The following is a 27,424-nucleotide window of genomic DNA, read 5'->3' on the forward strand; positions in this document are numbered from 1 at the left end:
TCAAGAAACAATGCCTGGAATTTCGAGCAGCACCGGCAAGTCACTTCTTGTCAGTGGAGCTTTGCAGACAGGCAGGTAAGCAAAAAAGCTGGGAATGCTGACACAAGACTTCTTTATAACTGAAAAGCAGCTCTACCATATACTTTGATACATTAAGACTGGATTATTTCCTGAGCAAAATGCAACTCTATTAGCCAAGTGGTTGAAGACCTACCCACCCCAAGCAATCATAAATGCTCACTAGGAAACACTGGATTTTTTAAAAATGCCCCCAAAGTCTCTAAAAGGGGTCCGAGGCCTGATGCTTCCTTCCCAAAGCCCAGGGAGCCTATGTAAGCTGGCGCCTCTGACCCTAACTGTTCCCCTATGGAAAATTTCACTGCACACCACTGATGGGTAGCCTGGCTCTGGCATAGGCACCCATCCCATTTGACTCAGCAGGGCCCGCTTAGGAGAAGACTCAGGTGCCCTGTCTACTTGAGCATGGATAATATGTTTATCTTTTAAATTCATTTTGGCTGAACACATAAAAAGAAACTTTGCAACTGTCTCCTCATGTAGAACAAGGTCTCATGACAGAAGCCTGTGGCTTTAAATCAGCAATGCAAAGCATTTAAAAGCAGCAGCAGCAGCATCAAAAACAGATACTTGCTCCTTTTGGAGTAAGTTGCACTCTTTGGCAAGGGAGGAGCAGAAATTCCATCCCAATGAGTCATCACTGGGCAGCCAAAGATCAACCCCTTTGGCCTGAGTTTCTGATGGCTGCATTGAACGGAGCTGTTTTTGTAGCCCTTGTGATTTTGGAAAAATGGAAAGGGATAAGTTAAGGGTAAGTTAAGAAAACACAAGCAATCCTAAAGGAGCAAGCTGGAGAAAGTCTAGTAAGTAAAAAAAAAAAATTAATAAGAATAAAAACCAGGATCACTTAATCTACTTGGTTTCTAAAAAACTAAAAGAATGCAGCAATTGCTTTCATATGAGGAAACTGTTCAGAGCACTCTAACAAAAGCAGAAGCAGCTGGAAAGAACAAAATTGAATTAAATCCGCTATCAGTTCTGTATCCTTCTGCTGACTGTACCAGATGAGTACCTGATAGCTATTTGGAAACAATTATCTAACCGTATTGGAAGATTGCTTTTAGGGGTTGAGTGGAATGATACGGAACTGGAGCCCACTTAGCTTGGTCACCTGTGGAAATTTAACCCTGAAGGTCAGTCATTAAGATGCAGGCCTGGAAATGTGTTCATTCGCTAGCCTCCCCCCGCCCTTCTAGTAACAGTAGAGGATTCCTCTGCCAAAAAGAGAGAGAGGTGTTCCCATAATGCAGATCCACTGAATGCCCACAAAATCATTTTATTCCAGGATGACAAACAGAGGAACGTGCAGAATAGAAATCTTTTGTTTTGTTTTCCATATATTAACCTGAATTAGAATTGCCTACTTCTCTTTATATAACAGGTGGGAAACCTGCAGACAACCTAATTTTATGAAGTCTCTGACACCTCCTAAAGCCACCCCATTCTTCCATCCCATCAGTTTGTTCCTTCCTTCTTGATTAAACCATTGGATGCCAATCTGAGGTAGCCATGGTGAAAATTGAAGGTGGGGGGAGGGTCCTTATTCCAGGTTACTTAATCCAGACCACTTTTGTCACTATCTCAGATCATCTTCAGCTCTGGCTCTGTTCACCACTGGCAGGTTACACCCCTCTGCGAAATTTCCACTGAGGAAATATGACCCTTGACAGAAAAAAAAAAGAAAGGTTGTCCACCTTTATAGACAATCCCTTTGACTATGGGTAGGCAAACTAAGGCCCAGGGGCCAGATCTCTCAATCCGGCCAATGGACATTCTGGGAATCAGCATGTTTTTACTTGAGTAAAATGTGTCCCTTTTAATTAAAATTGCATCTCTGGGTTATTTATGGGGCCTGCCTGGTGTTTTTACATTAGTAAAATGTGTCCTTTTATTTAAAATGCATCTCTGGGTTATTTGTGGCGCTTAGGAATTTGTTCATCCTCCCCCCAATATAGTCTAGCCCCCCACAAGGTCTGAGGGACAGTGGACCGGCCCTCTGCTGAAAAAGTTTGCTGCCCCCTGCCTTTGAACTTTGACAACAGAAATAAAAGGTGCTTTTTACAGGCATGGTGCCCAAAAACACACATTTTGGGGCACTGCAAGAGATTGTGGGACACCCCCAATGCTTCTTTTCAGGGCAAGATCTTGGCCCGAAATTGTCTAAGAGCAAGGCACCCAAAATAGCCTCTGTGCTCTTGTGGGGGGAAACCAGGATGTCCCAGTTTTTCCGGGCCAGTTGACGGGTATGTGGTGTACAAACCAGGCCATGGACACCAGAGACCCATCTTCAGCAAGGGTCATCAACCTTTTCTCAGACAAAAATCTGTAGGCCTCGCCCTGGCAGTGAGTGGGGCAGAATCAAAGTTAGGTAGAGCCACTCCATTTCTCTTACTTTCTGCTATAACTGTGTTCCATGGCCAGTTGCTAGGAATCACACTTGGGAAGTGTGTTGTAGCTCATGTCCTTCTTTTGTGTGCTTCTCATAGGCAGCTAGTTGGCCACCATGAGAGCAAGATGCTAGACTAGATGGGCTACTGGCCAGAATCAGCAGAGTCTTCTTATGTTCTTAACTAAGGATTAAACCAGAGATATTTGACATGTAAGGAATATTCCCTGCCACTGAAGGACTGACGTGCTATATATACTCTCTATGCAATGCTATTAAAAATAATGTATCTGTTCAAAATGGGTTAAGGAGATGACAGCGAGAAGCTCTGTGAACTTCCAGGAGTGGTTACTGGTACTGCTGAATCTGCTTTTGCACTTTCTAAGTTTTTTGTATTCTTTCCACTTGCATTTAGTGTTGCAATTTGATATCGTAACCCAGCTTCATTTCTGCACATCTCTTTAGCTTCTTCATTGACGGAGGAAAGTAGGATGTGAATCGTTAAATGCAAATTTTAGATTTTCAAAACATAGCTAAGAATAAAAAGATATTCTTAGTTATGTTTTGAAAATCTAAAATTTACTTTTAACAATTCATATACTGCTTTCCTCCATCAATGAAGAAGAGATGTGCAGAAATAAAGCTGGGTTACAATATATATATATCACGTGTTTTCTCCAAAGCCCTTCACTCTCAGAACTTGACGAAAAGGCAGAAAAGCTAAAAAGATCTGCAAATAAAACATGCAGCACGATTCATTAAAACCTAAAACTTCCTTCCCTTTTTTTTTTTTAAAAAAAAGTCTCAAGTCCCCAAAGGTGAAGAGACTTCCGCCTTATCAGTGTGGCTGCAACGGTTTAGAAACATATCTAAAATGTTTAGCTTTGAACATAAGATATAATCTCTTGTACAGAAAGAAGAACCAGCCATATAAGAAAGAACAATAAAACCAAGTGTAGCGATAGGTTTACATAGCGATCCCTAAGCAGATTGAGGCAGAATGAGTCTTTGCTGAGCTGCTTTTCCATCAAGCCAAAAAAAGAAAAAGGCTACTGCTATTTGCTCTACTGCTGCTGGAATCATTAGAAAATTAAGATTATATTCTTTAATCAGCACAAATATTGTAGCACCAAGTATGTTAGGTTTGACTTTATACCCTCTAAATTAATTCCAGAGCCACAGCTAAGTAAGACCACATCCCTCATTGTGTTTTTGTTATAACATGCTCATGTGTAGCAAACTGTGAAGAAAATGTAGTAATTAGAGGTTAAATTAATCCCTGACAGACAAGCGGCTTAGTAAATCCAGGACCTCTTCACAAAGCAGTGCACGGGAGCTCGCCAGTCTTGCAGAATTAGGCACAAAGACCATTTGCAGCTGTAATGCACTTTGTCAATCTTCACACAAAGGAGTGGAGATGTAAGCAATTGGGGAAAGGCTTCAAAAGCCCAACAGCCACATCTAGACCTCCTGAAAAAACAATGCTAAGTTACAGTGCAGTGCAATTACGAGAGGCACTGTAATCAGCTCAGAATCAACAACTTGGGCTGACATGAGCCTCTGATGCAGCTTTATGCTGGATGCTTACAAATGACATGCAGCCATCCCAATATATTTTAGGGGAGCACTAAGAGTCATTAAAAAGCAGTCTTCCAAAAAAAATCCCATTTTTTTTTTCTTTTTTAAAATCAGTGCGTTCCTGGATAAGATGTGCTGTGGAAAGTAATTGGAAACCAGAATGGTAGTAACTTTGGGGGTGAAATTACAGAAAATATAGAGCTCAGTTTGAGAATTATAGCTCAGTCGGTTAGAGAGTGGTGCTCTGGGTTGCAGGTTTGATCCTCATATAGGACAACTGCATATGCCTGCATTGCAAAGGGTTGAACTGGAACAGGGGTCAGCAAACTTTTTCAGCAGGGGGCCAGTCCACTGTCCCTCAGACACAGAGATGCATTTTAAATAAAAGGACACATTCAACTCATGTAAAAAGACGCTGATTCCCAGACCGTCTGCAGGCTGGATTGAGAAGGCAATTGGGCCGGATCCGGGCCCCGAGCCTCATGCCTACCCATGAACTAGATCAGGGGTCAGCAAACTTACCACGCCTTGGGCCGGGGTCTCCAGCACCAATCACACGGTGGGCCAAAGGGCAGGGGAGCGCATACCCATACGCGTGCACACACACTATTTCCGGCACACTTCCGGGTCAGAGGAGCACGGGAATGTGCTTGTGCGTATGTGCACGGGCCTCCTCCAACCCAGATGTGCACCAGAAATAACGCTTGCGTATGCGCACAAGCTACTTCTGGTGCTCCAACCCAGAAGTGGGCAGCCGCACAGCACAGTGCCGGTAAGAGTGGGTGGTGGCAGAGAGCAGCGGGGCATGCCGCGGGCCGGATAAACGAGTCCCTTGGGCCTTAGTTTGGGGACCCCTGAACTAGATGATCCCTAGCATCCCTTCAAACTCTACAATTCTATCATCTATTATGTATTTTGTTATAGCTCTGGAGTCACAGCCCATCAAAGTTTTTTAACAAGATTGCACAATTCTGAGGATGGGGGCATGAAGTTTACAGAATTCTCCCCCCCCCCCTTTGTTTTCTTTTTTCTTTTTAATTCTGAAACAGTAGGACACATCTTATGTGGAGTTTGGGTAGCAGTACAGGAATAACAATTAAATGTAACTAAATATGTAAATTAGCAGTGCCCTTCCACTCACTCCAAATTCTAATGTAGCCCACTTAGCTATGTAAGTTGCATAAACACTTCCTGCCACCAGGGACCCATTTACACAATCAGTTATCCTGAGTTAACGATGCTTGAACTCAATTCAACCTCTAATCTGTGTATATGTTTAAGGGATGAATCAGAGGCGGAGATGAGTGGGAAGCGTCAGACAGGCAGACTTGCCTTTGCCAAGATCAGGCACCTTTGGTTCAACCTGGAATATAACGATCATGTAAACACATTTAACAGGGTTGATCTCTCTGGTTTCTGAGTTCCACGGAGGAAAACACAGTAACTTCTTGAATGTGAATGGCCCCTGTTATTGCAACAGAAACATCCTGGAATTATTTACTCACATAAAGAGAAAACTTTGTCATTGGGCTGCAGTCCATCAAGGATTCTCAAAGAGCAGAGGAGTGATGGTAGACAAACATCCGTCTTGATTACACATCACAGATTACACATCAGTGGTGGGCAGCGTTAGTAACTCAGATACAGTATATAAGCTAGGTGCCAAATGACTCTTTAAACTAAGGTTACGGAATGTCTAGTTGCCATTTTGGGGAAAGACGGCTCCAAAGTATTATTTTTTAAATGATGGGACTGACTGTGATTGATTACCAGTAAAACATCTGGCTAGTTCAGGTGGCAACCTTGTACTAAGTTAAAAAGTTTGAGAACTTAAAGAAGAAAAGTCACTTGATCCAGGGACAGTCCACATATATACTGGCCTATTCCGACCTCTTTTTGCTATATTTTTTACATGCTGTAAGAAAAAGCATTTTGGTTCCAGAAATTCATTCCAATTGTGCAGATGAACTATAACCAATAGAATTCTACAGGATGGGGTACTAGTGTGTGAAAACAGTCCAGATCCAATGATCCCCAGGCATGCACCTCCCAATGGTGGAGATGCCAAGCGCCATCCTGGCGCCAAGTCATCTTCACTTAGTCAAAAGTGGTCAGAAGCCACGTGTAAAATGCGCCTGGCTAATTTCTAACACTGGGGGTGTGACACACATTAGGGTGGGAAAAGATTCCCAGAGAGCCACTACTGGTCAGTTTAAAGTAGGCAATACAATTACACCGCTGTCTTTTTACAAATTGTAAAGCAGTTGAACGCCGACAATCTGGAAGTGAATGCTTCCATTTTCGAACGTGCCTTGGAAGTCGGACAGCTTCTGAGGTACATTTCTCCATTTTTTTCAATGGATTTTGCCGACCAGCAATTGCGCCTCGGTTGTAGAACGTTTCGGAAGTCAAACGGTCTTCCAGAATGGTTTATGTTCGACAACCGAGGTTCCACTATATAGTAATGTACAGTACCTCCTTTCCTGAAATATACGGGATTTGTTGCAAAGTTTGCGTATTCAGACCCAGAAACCTCCCCCCTATATAAATTCACACTTGACCCAAATTTTAGTTTTGGTTTTTAGCAGAATTTAGGCCACAACTTTATTGATGACAGAAAGTGAATGGTTGCATAGGCTCCGGTTCGACTAGCTCCCTGCCATGCAGGTAGCGCTGACCCAGGGTTCCAGCATAGGTCAGTCAACACCTGGATAAGTGAAAAATCGGGAACAGACTATCTCCCGCCACCCAGATGTCCCCCTGGACTCAGACATGGGCACAACCCCCTCTCGGAGGTTGACCAAACCATTTGAGTCCCTGGATTTCTTTAAAGGAATACGCTTCACATAGGGATGGCGAGAGCGTTCTCCCATCCCTATCACTTGAACCTATCCGCAACCTTACAAGTTGTGGCAGGCGAAACCCAAATGGCAACAGCCAATCAGCCAAGTGGGGAAAATTCCTGCTGTGCCCCTGTCCCAATGACAGACGACACATGACAGCATAGCAAGGTCAAGCGCAAAATGCCCTAAAAGTAGGGAGAGGTGGGCGGGTGTTCCAAATGCACGTGTTGAAAGAGGAAGCTCTGGGTCACATGCATGGGCATATATATGTCCCTCGATCCATTTGGACTGCACCCCATTGGCCAGATTAAACCCAGCATCAAGGGACCTACCAATTGGGTGTTGTGGATGACCAGTTTTACCCACCCACAACACAGGGGATCGGTTTCCAGGTCTGACTGCAACACGTGACCTCTTTAAGGGAGGACATGATTTCCAAGAAGTGGATGCTTTGTTTGAACATCTAACATGTTTAGTTATTAGAAAACCCTCCACCAGAACTAAGTTTGGAAAAATAAGGCAGATACCTCTCTCTCTCTCTCTCTCTCTTTCACGCACACACACGGACACACACACACACACGGACACTCAATAAGGTTGCAGGTTCAATCCAGCTGCATATTCCTGCATTGCAGGGGTTGGACTAGATGATCCTCAGGGTCCCTTCCATGAGATTCTATGAGATGTTGGGATTACAAACCCCATTAGCTTTCACCAATGGTCAGGGAGCTGTAGTCCAGCATCATCTATAGAGCCACAGGTTAGCTACACATTATAAAAGCTTAAGTAAAGCAATTAGTAAGAGCCTATGAGTTCCGGTGTAGTCTTCTCTCTCTCTCTCTCTCTCTCTCTCTCATCAACTTAATTCATTTGGCAGCTGTTGGTATTAAGCTAATTCTTATTGATAGACTGACATTACCTTATAATTACTCGCTAAACTGGATGATCAAGGGCAGAGGTAACATGAGGTTCGATTTGGCACTACCTGCTCAAATTTGGTGGGTGTGTCTGTGTGAGACAAATTGTCTCCGATAAAAGTAGGTGAACTCCAGCAGGTAGGATTGGCTAAAGCTAAGCTTGGAACACAATGAGCATTTTGTGTGTGTCAAAAAATGGTAAGAGAAGGGCAGTGGAAGCATGCATGAACTCCTGGCATTGCCTGGCAGTTCCAGTTAAAAGAAGATACTCCAGAACAGGGCCATGTCTAATGTCCAGCTTGCAAGGCTTCTCATAAGCATTTGGTTGGCCACTGTGACATGCTGGACTAGATGGTAGATGGGGCACTGGCCTGATTCAGCAGGCTTAAGAAAATAAGTCTGATTTACTAAAAGAAAGTGTCTTATATTTTTATCCTCTGAAGATGTGTGTCTGTGTAGGGTGGGGGGCAGCCAGGAGAGAAGAATAAACATGTGTAGAGAATAATGTGGACCACCTTCTGCTTTTCAGCTAATTGCGGCAGTATGTGCTGAAAAGCAGAAGGTGGTCCACATTATTCTCTACACATGTTTATTCTTCTCTCCTGGCTGCCCCCCAATGCTCCCCTTTGGTTTCAGATAGTACATGGGTAGATGAGTCTAAAAAGCTCATGGCCCTCTAGTGGCTGTGATGGATGATTTACCAGAAGTAATGTATTTAGTGTTACCTCTGGAACTATATACCGTATTTTTCGCTCTATAGGACACACTTTTTCCCCTCCAAAAATTAAGGGGAAATGTGTGTGCGTCCTATGAAGCGAATGCAGGCTCCTTGGCTTCCGCGATAGCAACGCGAAGCCTCCGAAGCGCAGAGGGAGCGCTCCCTCCGCGCTCCGGAGGCTTCGCGTTGCTTTCGCTGAAGCCTGGAAAGCGAGAGGGTCGATGCGAACCGACCCCTCTCGCTCTCCAGGCTTCAAGGATAGCCGCCTGAAGCCTTCGGAGCGCAGCACGAGTTCCCACTGCGCTCTGCAGGCTTCGGGTTCCTTTTGCTGAAGCCGGGAGAGCAAGACTCTCTTGGCTTCAGCAGAGAGGGAGAGCTGTGCAAAGCCCCTTCAGGAAAGCGGGAGGAGAAATAGAAGGGGCTCCGTTTCTCCTGCCGCTTCGCTGAAGGGGCGCTGAGCAGAGAGGGGAAGAATTTTTTTCCTCGTGTTTTCTAAAACAAGGTGCGTCCTATGGTCAGGTGCGTCCTATAGAGCGAAAAATGCAGTACTTGATTCTGACCAAACTAAGCCCCCTGGATTTATATTTTGCTCTAGGTGGCTTAGTTTGGTCAGAATTGAGTATACACTTCCAGTTAATGCTAAATACATTACTTCTGGTAAATGAGTCACCATGGCCACTGGAGGGCCATGAAAATTTTTACACTGCTACCCACATACTCTCTGAAACCAAAGGGGCACATTGGTTGCCGGATGTGACATATTTTTCAGCTCTCCTATCCCACTAATATAGAGGAAGACACCCACAAAAGTGGCTTGTTGCTTTGCAAGCAGAGAGCTGGGAAGACAGGGAAACTGCCTAGAACATGTATCAGGTGTTGTCAGACATGATATTCAACCGTAGTTTGGGAAAAACAAACCATGGTTAAAATTATGCTTGCATAGGAGTCACAGAAGCACCATGAACCAGAACCAGAACAAATCATTCTCCTCTTGCTTGGCTCACTTCTGTTGCATACCACCACCTCTGAAAACATACAAATCTAGACTTCAGCAGTGATTATAGCTTTCCTACTGTGTCCACCTCAATGCCCCCTCCCCCTGCAGAGGTAATCCCTATCATGGCTGCAACAGACTGAACCTCCAGCTGTCTCTTTTCAAACAGAAGAGTGCAAAGAATGGCAGAGGCAAAGTCAGCAAGTAGGGTTTTTTTTGTTGTTGTTTAAAGAAAATTCCAAGGAGAAAGGAGAGAGGGAGAGGGAGAGAGAGAGATACCTCTGACATTGCAGCATCCATTTATGATTCTGCATACTGCTGAAATATCAGATCACCAAATCATTAACACTCCAGGATATGCCCAAGGAAGCGTTTGGATAAATACCACTTTATCAGTAAGGCTGCCAAGCCTTTCACATGGTACAAGCTGGCAAAGAGAACAGCAAGGGCTTGAAATGAACCCTCGGAAGTACCAGATTTATCACTGATTGGTGACAGAAGTCTATTTGTTGATGAAATATGAGAGCCCAGGCAGCTTGTTAAGTAAACGTGCAGAACATTCTTCACTAGCCTAACCGCTGTGGCTTGACTTGGGGCTGTGCAAATTTGATTATTACCTCTGCAAGCCACTTTTGAGATAATCACAGGGATTGCATGCACTCGTGGGAGAGAACCACACCAGGGCCCCAGGGCTCTCCCTCCACAGAACAACCATGTCAGCAGCTCAAGTGCCTCAGTAGGACTGGCCAGTAGCCAGAGAGTTGGTTCAAAACCCTCTTCAGCAGTGGAGGTTTTTTCCTGACTTTGGGCAAGCTGCAGTTTCCCGGTCTAGGCTGAGTTTAGGCCTGGCTGGTCCAAGAAATTTTGTCACTGTTAGCAAAACACCCGGACACTGCCCTTGCCCCATAACTCCAGCCCCCCATGCACTGCTCCCATTGTCACACCCACAGTGCTGCCAGTCCTGACACAAATGTACCCTTCACTTGTAATTGTGCCCATGCTGCGACCATGATGGCAAGGGCAACAGGGCCAGTCACCATCTCTTACCTCACAGGTTTGTTGAGAGGATGAATGTGGAGCAGGAGAACCATGTACATCATCTTGAGACCACTGGAAAGTAAAGGTGGTATATGAGTGTTATTTATGATAACAACCACAACGTAAACCTTAGTTTAGTGAAGCCGTGCCAATGAATGGGCTCCCATACCTTTTTGCTGCTGGGGCCTCGCTGAGCTAAGCCAAGGTTGGGCTTAGCATGCCATCTTAATTAGGAAGTCAAACAAACCTTGGCAACAGCTCATGCTTAGTGTTGAGAGAGCTTCATCCCAGAGTCCTAGTTAAAGGGACGCACTAGTTTTGACTTAGCACACTATGTAAACTAACTCTTTCTGCCTTTGTTCCAGAGCTCTGTGAATCTCCACAGGGGAAGGAAAAGCAGTTTTGCAGTTTTGCCTTCCCCACACCCACCCCACACCTTCAAAAATGCTGATCTGCCAATCCAGTTGCACAGTACTGGAACATCAAAGCAGCATGCAGAGTCAAGCTCTCCGATGCTTACTTCAGCAGCAGCAATGGCTGTGATATTACTTGACAAAGGAGGGCTGGCCTGGTGCATTTTGCTGCCCCAACCAAATGTCCCAAGATCCTATGACAGTACAGGATAAGATGATGGGGCCCAAGTTCCAGACTGTGACCAGCACAATGCAAAGTCGCACTCCGGGATCAGTGCAGAGTTGCAAAAGATATTGTGGTGCATTCTGCCTGCCTAGCATGCTAAAAAATGCAGGCCCTTGGTGCCCCACCCATGGCCAGCTTAGCCCTCCAAGGCCCAGACTGAGTGTACCAGCACATTCTGCCAGGCCACCACTGAAAGCAAAAGCCTCATAAAAGTTGAGGATCTTGCAAGGAGAAATCCAAGCTGTATTCAACAAATGCAAATTGGTAGCCTGGTCCAGAGCAAAGGGACACACCAGTAGTACAGTCAGACCTTGGGATAAATATGCTTCAGGTTGAGCGCTTTCGGGTTATGCTCCGCGGTGACCCGGAAGTAACGGAGCACACTCACGCATGCGCAGACGGTCAAAATGACGTCACGCGCATGCGCAGAAGCCATGAATCATGACCCGCGCACGTGCAGACACGTCTTGCGTTCCGTTCGGGATGCAAACAGGGCTCCGGAGCAGATCGGGATGCAAACGGGGCTCCCAAGGTACCACTGTATATAGATAATTCACTACTAATTTGTGCATGCATTGCATTGGCAATACCCAGTGCAGAACTAAAGACAGGCTTGTGCAGAGCATGACCGAGGTCTGTGACCAGAGTCTTGTTCTTGGCATGACAGCATAAGTCCAGCAGGCCCTTGGTGCCCCACCCATGGCCAGCTTAGCCCTCCGAGGCCCAGACTGAGTGTACCCGGTTGCCCTCCCCCTCCCCCACCAGCATGACCCTGCCTGTAGGTCTTGGGGCATGATACATGCAGCACTAAAAGGCTATTGATTGATTGATTGATTGATTGATTGATTGATTGCATTTCTATACCACCTTTAACTTGCAAGGATGTCAACATGGTGCATATGGTTCTCTTCCCCATTTCATCCTCACAGCAACCCAGTGGTGTGGTTTAGGCTGAAGAGATGGTGATTGTGACTGGCCCAAGGTCCCCCAGTGAGCTTCCTAGCTGAGTGGAGATTCGAACCCTAGTCTCTCCCAGGTCACAATCCAGCCCTCTAACCACTGCACCACACTATTTAGAGTGAAGGCATTAAGGGACAGTCTAGAACAGGAGTAGGGTGTTCCTTTAACCATGGCCAGAGGGACCAGGCAGGCAGGCCTGACCGGACAGGCAGTGACTCCTTTTCTTCTTCCCAACCTCAGTAAGCATATGCAGGTCTGTTCCAAGAGAACTTGCCAAACTGCAGGCCAATTCATTTGATTTCCATGGCCATCCCCCATCAGGCTGCTGCAGAGATGGGTTTGCAGGGCGTCTCCTCCTTGTCCAAATCTTTGGGCATTACAAGGACTAGTGCTTCCCCAGCTTGATTCTCCCTCCTTCCTCCCAGTCCCTTTTTCCTTTTGTGTGTCTCTATTTTGGTTCGTAAGCCCAGAGGGCAGGGACCATCTTATCACCAGCATTTGCAACCAGCTCTGGGAGCCCCATTGTTGCTTAAGAGAAGGATAAAAATCCTTCAGATAAGAAAGACACACCTGCATAAAAAAGCAAACTGTTGAAATCTGAGACAAATTAGTGACTTAAGAAGAAAAAACACATATACCTTAAGACCATTCCCTCTCCCTAAAGAAAAACACAAGCTACCTCTCCAAACTACCATATAGGAAATTGACAGTTCTGGCCTTCGTTCTGTTTTAGGTTGTGGTCTCGGTAACAGGTGTCATAAAAAAGCAGTGAAAACCAGTAATTGTTACATACAAATTAATACTTTTTTGGAACTTCCAAAGTTCCAAAACTTTTTTGGAGCCATCCAAACTTTTTTTGGAATCCTCCAATCTGAAATTCCTATCACAATAAAGCACAGGGGGCTATCCTTCAGATGCTGATGGACTACTGCCCCCATCATCCCCGACCACTGGCCCTGCTTGGCTGTGGCTGATGGGAGTCAGAGTCAAACAACATCTTGAGGGCCATAGGTCAAGCAATAAAACAGTTGCCAGTCCAGAGCACCACCCCAGTACTGGTATATCTTGCTTTAAGTGATTTTTCTTTTCAGGCTTGGGCCCTGTACTCCATGCTCTGGCAACTTCCAGACTGAATTACTGAAATGTGGTCTACGTGGGGCTGTCCTTGAAGAGGATTGGCAAACTTCCCTCTTGCATGAGAAAGAAGTGGAAATGTCTTTAAGAGTTTAAGGTAAGATTCACACTTACCTTACGCCCCATAAAGTTCATACTTTCCTTGTCCATGTCTGTTCTCTTCTCTTTTCTTGCCCCTCTGCAAATCAGCAGAGGCAGCCCCCTTGGTCTGTGCTCAGAGGCTCAGGTGTCAGACTCCTGAAATGTGGAACCCCCTCCCCCGCAGAGGTATGTCTGGCACCTTCATTATATAGCTTGCAGAGAATGCTGAAGCCATTCCTATTGGCTCTGACTTTTGACACTTTTTGTAAGTTGTTTCAAATTGCTTTTTAAAATTGTTGTTTCCATGCTGCACTCCACCCTGGGACTTAAAGGTAATAAATAAAAAGGAAAACAGGTGGACTGATAGATAAATAAATAAACAATACTACAGCACCATCCACACATTTAGAAACAACTAGGCTGCCTGTCTCATTTGGATGGAATATCTGAAATATTTTAAGATTTGGATGGAATATCTGAAATATTTTAAGATTTAAGAACATAAGATTACCAGGATTGTGCATGCTCCATTGCGACTAATATTCTCTTTATGGAAAACTGAGATTGTGCAGGAGACCTTCCCTGCAGCCTGGGTCCCAAGAACCATTATAAACAAAGAACAGAAAAACAAGGGTGTGTGGGCTTGCAGTCAACTGGTGAAACTGGATTACCCATCAATAGCATTGAAGCAGGTATATTTTTAAGAGAAGGGAATGACAGGAATTGGTTGTACTGTGCTGATCCATAGTAACCAACTCTTGTTCGTCCATCATTTATCTCTTTCACCAACAACATATGGGTTTGTCTATTCACACTCTCAGCATTCTATCTGCTCCAACAAACACCCAGCATTTTCTGCTTGGATAAGGAGATTTTTTAGTTACATCCATTATGTGCGTATCAACATTTATGGCACTGAGATAATTGCCCAAGAGCTCAGGGGGATAAAAGCACCCTCTTTATAACAACCCCCCTTGAAAATAAATAAATCAATATTGATATAAAATATTTTGACGCACAGCCGTAGACACACAAATCTTTCAATTTGAAATACCTGTACTTCTATCAGGCCATGCAAGAGAACTGGGCAGCAGAGCTTGCTAATGAGCAGTGATTGGATATTGCTCCCTCTACAGAAAGGAATAAGAAGAACTGAGCAATATACAATATTAATCTTTCCTTAAATAAGCAAACCAGTTATGAAACTGTTTGCATCCAGCATTTCCTTTAAAAACAGTGTTACATCCAAAGCAGAAGGTATTTTTGTACACACACACACACACACACATAAAAAACAACACCTGGAAATCTGAGATCAGATTTTGATTTTAGAATCCACATTTGGTAAGTTTGCTCATGGATAGCTCAGCTTGCCTCAACATTTCTTTTATTGTTCCTCAAACACACTAATTCAAATAGACTAGGGATTGTTTTTTTAATTGCAGAGATTAAGACATATTCAGATATCTGCAGAATATCTGAATATGTCTTAATCTTAACTATCAATTCAACCCAGGAGCTGTGAGTTCATGCAATGTTTATTAACTTGGAATACAATTCTGTTTGGGTGCTTTTTCCTGAATACCATCATGGCTGGTTGGTTGCATACTTCTTAGGACCAGTGGGAGTATTCAGAAAAAGACCCAGCACAACACAAGTTTGGTGCCCTAGTTAGAAAAACCAAATCCTTCTCCCCTCTGTTAACATGGTTACACTTCACTGCAAATTCTCCTGCGCAAGCCCTACTGAATCCTAGTGGATTTTAATCCCATGAGCCAAATCTTCCTGCATTCCTCTATGTGACCGCAGTGTCCACAATCACCCAACCCACCTTGATCTATAATTGTCCTCCACACCTGCAAAACTATGGCAGTAGCACAGGGAAAGTCTAGGAGAATAATCCAAGGGTGTGAAGTAAGGGGATGTTCTTGTGCCTCTATGAGTTTTCAGAGGCTACATATGAGTTTACATTTTTAAGTGTAAAGAAAATGTAGCGGGCCACATTTTGCCTGACCTCTGCATGCTGCCAGTTGTCAGTACAGTGGTACCTTGGGTTACAAACTTAATTCATTCTGGAGGTCCGTTCTTAACCCAAAACCGTTCTTAACCTGAGGCACGCTTTCGTTAATGGGGCCTCCCGCTGCCGCCGGTGTGCGATTTCTGTTCTCATCCTGGGGCAAGGTACTACTTTCGGGTTAGTGGAGTTTGTAACCCAAAGCGTTTGTAAACCGAGGTACCACTGTATTCACAAAATATCCAATGAATAGCAATTAGATATAACCAGTTGTTGCTGAAACAAAACTCTGACAGCAATATCTGGTAAAGACAAGTTCATGGTGGATAGAGAGCTTATAAAACAAAGCATGATCTTAGCAAGTCTAAAGGGGTGGAAAATAGGCAAAGTGATTCAGATACCAAAACACAGGGTTCAGCCTATTGTGTATTAATTGTTTCTACCCACACTCTCCATTCTTTAAACATATTTCTTAGACAATGAAGTGTCTTTTGAATGCAACGGAAAGTTGGATAGGGAGTCCGTTCTTGTTTTTGACAGAACAGGCTGTTGCTTAAGGCAGTTTATGCCACAATGAACCCATTACTCCCCAAGGTGCCACATATTTTTACCTCTTTCTGCCGTAGGCATATTGGGGAAAGTCTGCTACACTTTCTTTCTAAGATGCCAAATATGAGTTTCTTTCCCCTTTCAAATTGTTGCTTATTATTCAGAAGGGTTTGCTTAAAAAAAAAAAAAAATAGAAGGGAGACTTAGAATTCTGCTTTCACTTGTACATGAAACAGCCTTCCCTGCACTGGAGAGCAGCTGCAAACCTCACCTAGAAGACACGCTGGTTCATATTTGTTTTCCATCCCTCAGCAACAAGACTACTTCCTGGTTGAGTTTTAAAGCTCCGCGACGACGTTCCCTTCTCAGCCCACACAACTGTGTCACTACCCACGTCAGCAGCAGGAAAACATTAAAGTCGCCCTTTGCTAATGCTTTCCTAACGTGGAATTTCCCTGTCACCTTTTCTCCCCGTTCCTCCCAACCAGAAGCATCTTTTCCTTAAATTGTTTCCCCTCACACACAACATACAGGAGCACTGAAAGGGGTCACTGCCAAAACTATGAGAATTTTGGCTTCCTTTCTGCTCTTGCCTGCCTCTTCCTTCATGCTGCGGCTTAAAGTGTTTGCACAAGTGCCGGTGCAGTTCTGCATGCTCCAGGTTATATATCACCACACAACCTGGGCTGTGTGGCATCTTACAAAAGGTGGGCAAGAGAGATGGCAGGAATAGAATTTTGGGGTGGGGGAGGGTGACAAAGAGAACAGCTGCGCTCATGCGCAGCTCATATTATTTAAGGATTATTTTATCCCCATGAAAGGGTAGGGTGGAAGTTACTGAAGTCTAGGTGTTTGCTAGTCAATCAATACTTTCTTCACAGTTATATTTGTCTCACAAGCATTAAAATCCACAAACAAGAGGTTTGCAACTGGGTTTTTTCTTTAATCATAAAGATATACAAGTCAGAGAGCGGCTTGCATACTGGGGGTGTGCAGTATGCAAACAAGTGCCCAGGGGAAAGGGAAGAATGCCAGCAACCAGCAGCTGAGCAGTACACAAGACCATTACTTTTTCTTCCTATTGAGAACCCCACTCTTTAGTATGCAAACTAGTGAAGACCTGGGGGCTGGGGGAGAAAGAGAGATGTTTCTTTAAGGGAAGGGCTTATTAACTGCTCTTGTGGGCAATAAACAGCTGGTCAGTCAGGCAGGTTCAAGGCCATTTCAGCTCTCTCTCTTATGGAGACACCATATGTCACATCTCTCACATCAGCAGCTTTAGTTTCCAATAATCTTGCTCCAGAAGGGAAGCACAAAGGCAGGGAGAGGCGGAAGGAGGAGGGACGTGGGAAATATAGGTGGGAAGCTTGTGTTTTGCACTTGATTTGGTATTTGCTCACATTATGCTTAGTGACACTTACTGCATGCATGCATGTGCGCACACACACACACACACACACACGAGAGAGATGTTCCCGCTAGCTTCATGTTATAGGAGGAACAATAAAAGAAGCCTCCAGTTTTCAATGCTCGTTTTTTGCTGTTGCAGAGTTGCAGAGTCAGCAATGCATGGTCCCCTGGATAAACTGGAAATTTTAAGTGTGAAGTCCCAGCTCAACCAGAGAGTTCATGCAGAGGATAGAGTAGAAAGGTGACAATTGGCCCTGGCCCAGGATTGCTGCAAGAAATCAACAGGGTAGAAGTCATGGAGTAATCTGAACATCAGGGCTTCCAGTTAGCCCAAATGTCTCAGGGGGCATTTGTTAATGGACAGTGCACTGGAAGGTGCTTGTTCCCTTATATAATGGGGGTAGGGCAGACCTGGCCCATGCCTACACTGTGGCTGCCTTGTGGAAGCCGCTTTCAATTGCACTATGTGCCAATTGTTGTGGCATGGTCAGTCAGTCATGTTTAGCAGATTGTTGCAGTGACTGGGAAACTTTCACACCAGAACAAGCTTCTCTATGTAGCTTGCTTAAAGAGGCTTAAATGAAGACTGTCTGATCCTTACAATGGACCACAACAGATATGATTTTAAAACTGTCTCCATATGGGAGGCGGAACATACTGTGAACAAGTCACATCACATATCCCTGCCAAATGTGGCAGCTCCCGCCCTAGATTAACTAACTCTCCAACAAGCTTCTGATATCTATCAAGAATCTGCATCAATTTACCTTTAATAAGATTTTCCTGGAAAGGGCAGACATGGTGGACCACCTTTAGGACTTGTTACCAACTCAGGAGCCAGACATGGTGGTCTCTCAGTGACATTATGACTCCTTCTCTTTCGCAGTCCCCATCTCCTCTGACCTGTTGGCATCTCTTTTAAGATGTTCCTTATGTGTGCCATTAGCACCCTGGTGCCCAACACCAGGCATTATCCATTAAACCAACAGGCACACTATATGTATGCCCAATTAAGGGGTCAGTATCAAACTCTGTGCTTTTTCATAATGTGTTATGGAATCGTGGACCATGCACAGCCCTTCATACCATCATTTGGTGACATCAGCTAACAATGATTTCCCATCTCCTTTAATCAGGATTCCAGGGAGTGGCCTATAAATTTCCTTCAACCAGCAAAGTTTCAAGCCATCTGAGTGAGTGCCCTTAGGACTCACTGGCCAATTCCTCCCCCAAGCAAGGGGGCCTCAAAAATTGGCATGCATTAGGAATTAACAAGGGATTAAAGAGCTAAACATAGAAACACTAGAGAATTATATAATAGTCAAATGATATTTTTTTCTCTCCAAGTTACTCTGCTTAACTCCTTGCTAGTTGAAAAAGCTAGGTTTTCAGGCAACAGCTGATGAGGCCATTTCTGGTGCCTGACACCCATACCCATATATATGGCTGTGGAGTGGAGGTATCTCAAGCCAGTATTAGGTGATCAGCCTTCATTCCACAGATACCACACCCACCACTAAACGCTTTGGAGGGAAGGGCGTTTACAATGCATTGTGACATACCAGAACTGGAGAGACCCAGGACTGAGCCCGCTCTCCAAGTAGCCTTGGGCCAATTGCTATCTGGAAGGCCCACCCTCTTCACAGATTGGAGATAAAGTGGTGGTGGGGTTAGGAGAGAACTGTGCTGCATGGGAGAGAGGTGGATAAGATGAAAGAAACACAATGTATTACCAGGGAATCTTGTTTGGTGAAAGGGTGACATAGGGCAGCCCCAGTTTTAAGGCGATGCGGGCAGTTCCCCCACACAGGGCACCAAGCAGGGGATGGGACGGGATGGGACGACAAGATAATAATAAGTGTTAGAAACTCAGATATATATGCTAGGCACCAAATGGCTCCTTAAATCACAGTCACCCAAAGCGGAATGTCTAGTTGCCATTTGGAGGCAAGACGTCTCTCAAGTCTTAATTTTCAATAAGACTCTTTGGTTCCTGAATTTCATTCTGATTGTGCAGATAAAATATAATGGACAGAATTCTACAGGATGCATTGCTAGTGTGTGAAAACAGTCAAGATCTAAGGATCCCCAGGCATGCACCTCCAGGATGGGGGAGACATCAGGTGCCATCCTGGCACCTGGTTATCTTCACTTGGTCACAAGTGGCTGATAGTCAGGTACAAAATGTGCTTGGTGAATTTCAAAAGATGATGATGATGATGATGATACCACCTATACAGTGGTACCTCAGGTTAAGAACTTAATTTGTACTGGAGGTCTGTTCTTAACCTGAAGCTGTTCTTAACCTGAAGCACCACTTTAGCTAATGGGGCCTCCTGCTGCTGCCGCTGCACAATTTCTGTTCTCATCCTGAAGCAAAGTTCTTAACCCGAGGTAATATTTCTGAGTTAGCGGAGTCTGTAACTTGAAGCGTATGTAACCCAAGGTACTACTATACAGTGGTACCTCGGGTTAAGTACTTAATTCGTTCTGGAGGTCCGTACTTAACCTGAAATTGTTCTTAATCTGAAGCACCGCTTTAGCTAATGGGGCCTCCTGCTGCCGCCGCGCCGCCGGAGCCCAATTTCTGTTCTTATCCTGAAGCAAAGTTCTTAACCTGAAGCACTATTTCTAGGTTAGTGGAGTGTGTAACCTGAAGCGTATGTAACCTGAAGTGTATGTAACCCGAGGTACCACTGTATTTATACAGGGAACCTACTGAGAAGATTCATTTAAAAAAGCAACTATACAAAAACAAATTATTGTCAAAAGAAGAAATATTTAAGGTAAAGGTAAAGGTAAAGGGACCCCTGACCATTTGGTCCAGTCGTGACCGACTCTGGGGTTGCAGCGCTCATCTCGCTTTATTGGCCGAGGGATCTGGCGTACAACTTCTGGGTCATGTGGCCAGCATGACTAAGCTGCTTCTGGTAAACCAGAACAGCGCATGGAATCTCTGTTTACCTTCCCGCCGGAGCGGTACCTATTTATCTACTTGCACTTTGACATGCTTTCGAACTGCTAGGTTGGCAGGGGAATATTTAAGGAGGAGGTACCAAATCTTGTCCTTTCTTTCCAAGTTGGATGAATAGGTCTCTGCCACTGGGGTCCTGCTTGGTATTCTTTTTCAGCTTCTATTATATTTGTGACTGTTCTGTAACTTTTTAAAGCAGTTTTTGTAATATTTTGTCTATTGCCTTAGTATAAAATACATGTGGAAGGAGGTTAACAAACAACAAAAAGGAAACACAGGAATTCTCTTCAGTTCACAGGTGAGTGAGCTTCTCTGATGGGTGGGTTTTTATTTTTATTTTTTAACTCAGGAAGGTGTGATCAGGCTTGTCAGGCTAGCTAGAGTGAGTAAATTCTGCAGCCTTGACTCTCCTCCTCCAGTACAGTGGTACCTCGGGTTACATACGCTTCGGGTTACATACGCTTCAGGTTACAGACTCCGCTAACCCAGAAATATTACCTCGGGTTAAGAACTTTGCTTCAGGATGAGAACAGAAATCGTGCTCTGGCGGCACGGCGGCAGCAGGAGGCCCCATTGGCTAAAGTGGTGCTTCAGGTTAAGAACAGTTTCAGGTTAAAAACGGACCTCTGGAACGAATTAAGTACTTAACCCGAGGTACTACTGTACTGCAAAGCGTAGGAAAAAAGAAAACATGGTCACTTCCTGGCCCATTCTCTCAGAAATAAATAAGTTATGCAATCCCAGTCAACTTTGGGAAGCTTGCCATAAGATAAAGAACTGTCAGAAAAGCTCATTACTGGGTTTGATTTGATCAACTCACCAAGGCATTAAGAGTTTTGTCCTGAGTGTGTGAAGCCTATAACACACTTTGGAGCATGTTCAGAATAGGGCTGGGAAATGTCTGGTTTTCAACATTGTGATTTATCACTAGCTAAACATTGCAATATACTGATATATCTATCACAATGTCTGGAATAAGGATGGAGCTATGGGGAGGCTGCCTTCACTATTTTTCCTGCATCGTGATTTTTGCCAACACTTGACTTTGTGATTCGCTGCCCCCTGCAGGAGACAAGAGGGAGCTGAGCCAGCAGAGTTAAGAGGGCTGCAGGAATTGAGAGAAGCATTGGCTGGCTTCACCTTTCCCACATTGTGATTTTTGCATGGAACACACACAAAAACACAAACACGTCATGATTTGTGATATATTGCCAGGTCAAAAATTATGAAACCGATATCACAATCTGAACTTCAAACTGGTTTGGGGCAATATATTGCCCAGATCTACAGAGTTGTATTGCTTCACCTGTGGGCAGTCCAAGCCAAGGTTCTCACATCTGACCTCAGAGCCTCTGAACTTGCGACATGGTTCTTGTGACCCTCCAGAACCTCCAATCTCCAGCCCGAGTTGCTGATGGTCAGTGATGACAGCAATCAGACAACATTCGGAGGAGCACAGGTGCTGCATCCATTCTCTAGGGCAAAGGAGGCAGTGGTTCACTTAATAACCCTTACCTCTTTCCTTTCCCAGTTTCAGTTGTAAGCTCTTTGGGACAGACACCTGCCAGTTTATTCAGCACACATGTTTAGCATCATGCATGCTCTTGGCACTGTATAAAGAGTGGTTTCTGCGTTGAGCCATGGTTTCTTGTTTCTCACACCCAATAACCAGAACAGCCAGGAATGGGAAGAACAGGAAAAGAAGAGAGAATAGCTTAAACCAGTGGTGTTACAGGTAGACAAGCAGGCAAGCTCCCTAGTCCCCTCTCTCCAACTTTAGCAGAGAATACACCTTCCAGACAGGTGGTGGAAGAATAGCATTATCAGTCTAATCATTAATCTCCACCTTTGCAAATCTCATAGGCAAAGGAAATATGGGGTTTATACACAGGGGTTTATGTCAGAGGTCATGCTCCCCACCTCTTGTGCAGGCGTAGGGATGAGGCTCCTCTGGGTACCATCTTTGCAAAGCTGGTAAGACTCTTACCTTGTTTTCAGTTGTCAGAGGTGGAGGAGAAAAAAGAAAGATACTAGCCCCCATCACACTCACACCCCGAGCCTTTGCGAATCGTAGACAGGGGAAGCACCGAGCTGGTCGTGCTAGAATGGCAACAGAGACGCCCCTGCAACCTATTAATCTCCTGTTACAAACGCCAGGATCTTTTGCAGACGTTGTGCCATCTCCCCTCCCTTCCTCCCCTCCCTTCCCAGCTTCAGCCTGCTGAGGAGGGAGAAGGAGAAAGAGAGAGAAAGCAGCTTTTAAATTTATTATTCCAGGAAGGAGGAGGACTCTGAAAAGAAAGCACAAGCGGGCTTCTTCCAAGGAGAACTGCCACCCCCCTCCGCTCCAAGCAGGAATACTCTCCCCCTAATCACCCTGGTTACAGGACACCCCCCAAAACACACACACACCTCTCTCTCCTTCCCTTTTAGTAAACCCATAACAAAAGCATGCTGTACTGCCTGGGAATATAAGACTAACTAGCAGCCAAAGGCCACCCAAACAATCCCCCCCCCGCAATTTCCCCAGCAGTCTCTTATTGGGGAAGGAGGGGGTCCCAGCAACTAGGGTGGTGAGTTAATTTAGCGGGGGAGGGGGTCAAAGACTGTAATGGAGGAAGAAGAGCGAGCCTAATAATTAATCAGCCAAACATAGCAATAGCAGCAGCAGCAGCAGCAGCAGCAGCAACAGCCTCCTCCTCCTCCTCTGGGTTAAACAAGGGAGACAGCTGGAGAGCCCAATCAACAACAAGCAGCTTGTTTACCCCGCGAAGTGGCTCCTTCCACCTCACCTCTTAATCACAGGGTGAGAAATCAAAATACTTAAAAAAAAAAAAAGTGAGTCAGCATGGGTGGATTAAAAAAAAAAAAACCCAACGAGGAAGAACTCACCACAAGGCAAGAAAGACACAGTCAGAGTTTGGACTAATTAGTGTTTAAAATGCCGGAAGACAGCTTTTCAGTCACACGTAACTCTTTTGTATTTTTTTGCAGAAACCCCCACCCCTACCCCCGCGGGGTAACTTTGGCAGGCTGCTTCACTTGATGGTTTGTTTAACATCTTTATTAATATAACTCTACCAAGGTGCATCACACCGAGAGCACAGCGGAGCGCAGGAAAGAGTCCCTGCCCCAAAGAGCTCGCAAACTAGTGTGATGGTTTGTTTTGTTTTTCGGGGGGCGGAGGGAGAAGAGAAACGGGAATGTAAGGAAGCTTCTGACTTTAATATATTTATCACACTTCTCACCTTTGAAAGCGAGACAGCGATGATCTAGCCTTTTTAGGTACCCACCGATCAGGTCGTTTTATTAGAGCATCTCATATAGCAACGCTCCATGGGAGGCGCCTTTAGAGAACATCTCCCCACCACGTTTTGTTCATTCATGCTTTTCTGTTTGATGCAAGTTTTAAGGAAAGCCCCCCCATCCCAGTAATCAGGCTAAAACAAGCCTCCCCGTATGACTGTTTACACAGGGGTACCACCTCAGCTTCGAGGTCTGGGAGTATTGGCAGTTACCTAATCCTATTAAGTCTTCTGTGCAGTCAGCATTTAATCTAGGATAATAATAATTTTTTTTAAAAAAAAAAGTCAGACAGAGGCTACCTCCTTTCCAGACTTGATTCTGAGACACATTTTTCATGTCGAAAGGGAAGCCGTAATATATCCTCCATCACAATAAAAAGTATCGTTTTGCATTCATCACCGCACCTTCGTGCCCGGGGAGCCAGGGGCTATTTGCGGGGAGGTCTGCGTTTGTAAACTGCTCATCCGACCCAAGCGCCGGAGCGGGTGGGTGGAACGGCGAGGAGGAGATGTGTAGGTCGAGCACAGTGTGTCTGCCTAAGGAACAAAACTATTCCGGGATTGTGGCAGGCGAGCACACAGATGGGAGATGAAAACTGTATGTGTGTGTGCGCGCGCGCGCGCGGGCTGAGCGCGTCGTCGCCCCTCTTTTTCTCCCACTGCCAGCGGCAGCTGCTTCCCAGCCAGACATGCAGGAAAGGGGCTGCACTTCTGTCTGCCTCCCTTGAAACCGATCTTCTTCCACAGGCACGCCAGCCTGTCCTACTTTCCCCCCCGCTCTCTCCTTTCTTCCTTTCCTAGGAGCCACACGACGGCAAGAAATCATCTCCATCTACCACCATTTTAAAACACAAACACAGCATAGCGAGAAATTGCACTAGGACGCTGAAACGGACACACAGACATAGACACACGCAGGCGTACAAGCGCACTCTGGACGGGAGAAAAAAATAAAATAAAATAAATAATAATAATAAATACAGGAAGCTTCCAAGTTACCACCAAAATGCGAAAGCGCCGTCTGCCCCGGTTGTCTTTACGCACAGCCTCAGCACGGATCGGGAAGGGGGTGGGAAAGGATCACTTTCCCCATCCCAGGAACTAAATCCCTCTCATCAGAGTCTCTCTTGGGATCCTGGTGCCCAGAGACGTTCGCTAAGAACGAGACTTTCCGTCCCTTCCTGCCCGCCCGGCTGAAGTCTACTTACTGGAATATGCGGCTCCATGCGTGGTGCATCTACCCGCGGGGAAACCAGAAGCATCTTGGACTGGTGATCCACCAGCTTTTACATCCAGTTTGATTGTTTTGGACGAAACCCAGCAGCGCTCAAAGGAAAAGAAAAAAAAAAAAAAAGGAGGGAGGGAGGGAGGGAGGTGGGGAAAGAGAGAGGGACTCTCGGCGCTTGTTTCCCCTCGCCTCTTAGGTTCCCGACAAGTTCATCCTGGCGTTGCAGTTTGCTAATGATTCACTGTCTGTCTCATTTCGCGCACTACATTTCCCTCAGCCCACAGTTTCCTCAGTTAGAGGTGGAGTTTGTGGGCTTGAAGTTACTGATAGGGCATATCTAACTGCTGTGTCACTCGGAGAGGAGGAGACACGCCGCCGCTCGCTCTCTTTCCCTTACTCTTACACACACGCAGCCTAACTCCAGTCTTAAAGGGGAAGGAGCATATCGTTGTGCCACCTTAACATAAAAAGCGACAAGTCCAGAGAGCTCCGCGCTGCATTTTAACGCGCAAAGAGCCGCTTAATTCGGCTAGGAGGGCTGCTGAGTTCCGCGCAGAATTGTCACCTTAAAAAGAAAAAGTTGCCCCGCTCCCGGTGCCTTGTTTCCAACATAAATCTGCCTCCCCAGAAACGGCGCAAGAGGCGACGCTTTCCGTATCATCCCTTATTCCCCTGCCAGGAAAATAAAAATGCACATTTGCTTCATTTAAACGGTGCCAGGATGCTTGTTGATAAAGACGCAGAAGCAGCTCCCGCCCCCGCAACACACAAAGGCGATAACCTAATTTATATACTTAACCAAACTAATTAGAAACCAACAAAAATAATATCGTAAGCTAGACCGCATGTGGAAGAAGGTTCATTCATTCTCTCTCTGCTTTCGAGCATGTCTGGGAGGCTTAAGGAAGAGACCGGTGTAGATAGCCACTTTCCGCGCAGCCGACGGCTAACTAACTTCACTCGCCGCCAGCCCCTCACTCCAGTTTATTAACAAGACAGGCCAGTAAAGCGCGTCCCTTTGCTTCCAGATGTGCATAGCATAGGATTATGCAGGTGGCTGCCAAAAAATCTGGATGCCTTTTATGCTTGCAAAACATGCTTGTACCCAAGAGGTTTCCTCCGAGTCGGCCAGCGGATGCTCGGGGAGAAAACTGCCAGAAAACTGCGAGCTCACATCCAGCCCATACCTAAGTGCAATCCTATGAATGTCCGCTCAAAAGTGATTGCTCCCGCAATAGTTTAATCCTGTATACAGTACATCCACAAAGAAGTAATTATCCCCAGTGAGAGTTACTCCCAAGTTAGTAAAACCCATCCCACCCACTAAACTGGAAGAAAATCCTAGTGAGCTTCATTGGATTATTAAGTTTTAGTTGCCAAACTTACCATGTTCGAGTAGGACATCGTGAGCGCACAAGCTCCGCGGAGCTGCTGTCTCTTAAGTGACACCTGCCACCTGCCAGCAGAGAGCCAGATCGAGAGTGCTCCAGATCTCTGAACTGCTTGAGTGGGAGTGACTGTGGATAAAGATGGTGCACCTGCTTTTCTACTGCCAGCTAGAGATGTGTCCTTGCCTGGATTAACTGTAACTTCATTTATGCACATACAGTTTGACATTGATTTCAGAAACTGATTGTGTGCTAAGAAATCCTTGGGCTCAGGAACAAAAGAGGGGTCAAGCTGGGAGCCATTTGAATGTTTACGACAATCACAACCTCTGGATGACTTCCCACAGCAATTTTATGTAGATATTAAATAGTGTGGATAATAAGATGGGGCCTTACAATTGTCTAGTCCAGTCCCATCCTGGGAAAGATGGCCTGGAACGATATAATAGTTGATGGCATTTAATTATGCGGCGTACTTTTATCCAGCATTATATCCCAAAGTATCTTACGGAAGATTGCAATTACATCCAAAAAGATATGCATGTATAATCAGAAATAATACAGTGCCAGGTTTATTCCAAGCAATATGTTTTGCCCACACTCTTGGTATTATTTCGTGTTGCCAGCAGCGGGTCCAATGGGACCTCCAAGGCGAAGGTATCAAAAGATGTCCAGCCAAAACACATGCCACATGCCTAGTGCTTAGTAGGGAAACCAGGGAAATTAAGGCAATTTCATGTCTAAAACAAAGAGAGAAACAAAACCAAAAAGTACCCAAGTAATCTCCATCACCTGGGAGCCCTTGGAGCTGGGTCTAAGTCCATGTGGCAACTCTTGCCAGTTGGGCTGGCACAAGACATTTTGCTGCCTGAGCCAAAGGATGAAATGCCACTGCCTCTTCTGGTTATAGAAGCTGCCTGGTCAGGAAGCTGTGTGTCATTTCAATACCAGCAACGAACCAGCATCCTCCACCAAACCTGAGTTCAGCAAGCTAGTTTATAGGGGTGCAGGCCAGGTTGCAGGGCATACACAACAGTGGGGAATAGCTGACGAGCTTGGGTAGGCAAACTAAGGGGCCGGATGCGGCCAAATCGCCTTCTAAATCTGGCCTGTGGACGCTCTGGGAATCAGCGTGTTTTTACATGAGTAGAATGTGTCCTTTTATTTAAAATGCATCTCTGGTTATTTGT

At 45.3% G+C, this 27,424-nt stretch overlaps 1 protein-coding gene across 15 annotated transcripts in view; it reads right to left on the reverse strand.

Annotated features, from left to right (window-relative positions):
* MAMLD1 (mastermind like domain containing 1) overlaps positions 1–25,169 on the reverse strand; it is a 120,078-nt gene extending 94,909 nt beyond the window's left edge. For 4 of the 15 annotated variants that reach the window (XM_079962672.1, XM_079962677.1, XM_079962676.1 and 1 more), the window contains exons 1-2: positions 24,827–25,167; positions 10,562–10,624 (exon numbers count right to left, since the gene is read on the reverse strand). In XM_079962672.1, the coding sequence (XP_079818798.1) occupies positions 10,562–10,624; positions 24,827–24,880 (117 nt within the window). In that variant the 5' untranslated portion in view covers positions 24,881–25,167. Of the gene's footprint in view, positions 1–10,561; positions 10,625–22,300; positions 22,464–24,826 lie in introns of those variants that run through there. The other 11 variants (XM_079962680.1, XM_079962671.1, XM_079962673.1 and 8 more) reach the window with 7 other exon arrangements.
* Between the last annotated feature and the right edge of the window lie 2,255 nt (positions 25,170–27,424).

The sequence above is a fragment of the Podarcis cretensis genome (genome assembly GCF_951804945.1).
Source record: "Podarcis cretensis genome assembly, chromosome: Z".
Lineage (NCBI taxonomy): Eukaryota > Metazoa > Chordata > Lepidosauria > Squamata > Lacertidae > Podarcis > Podarcis cretensis.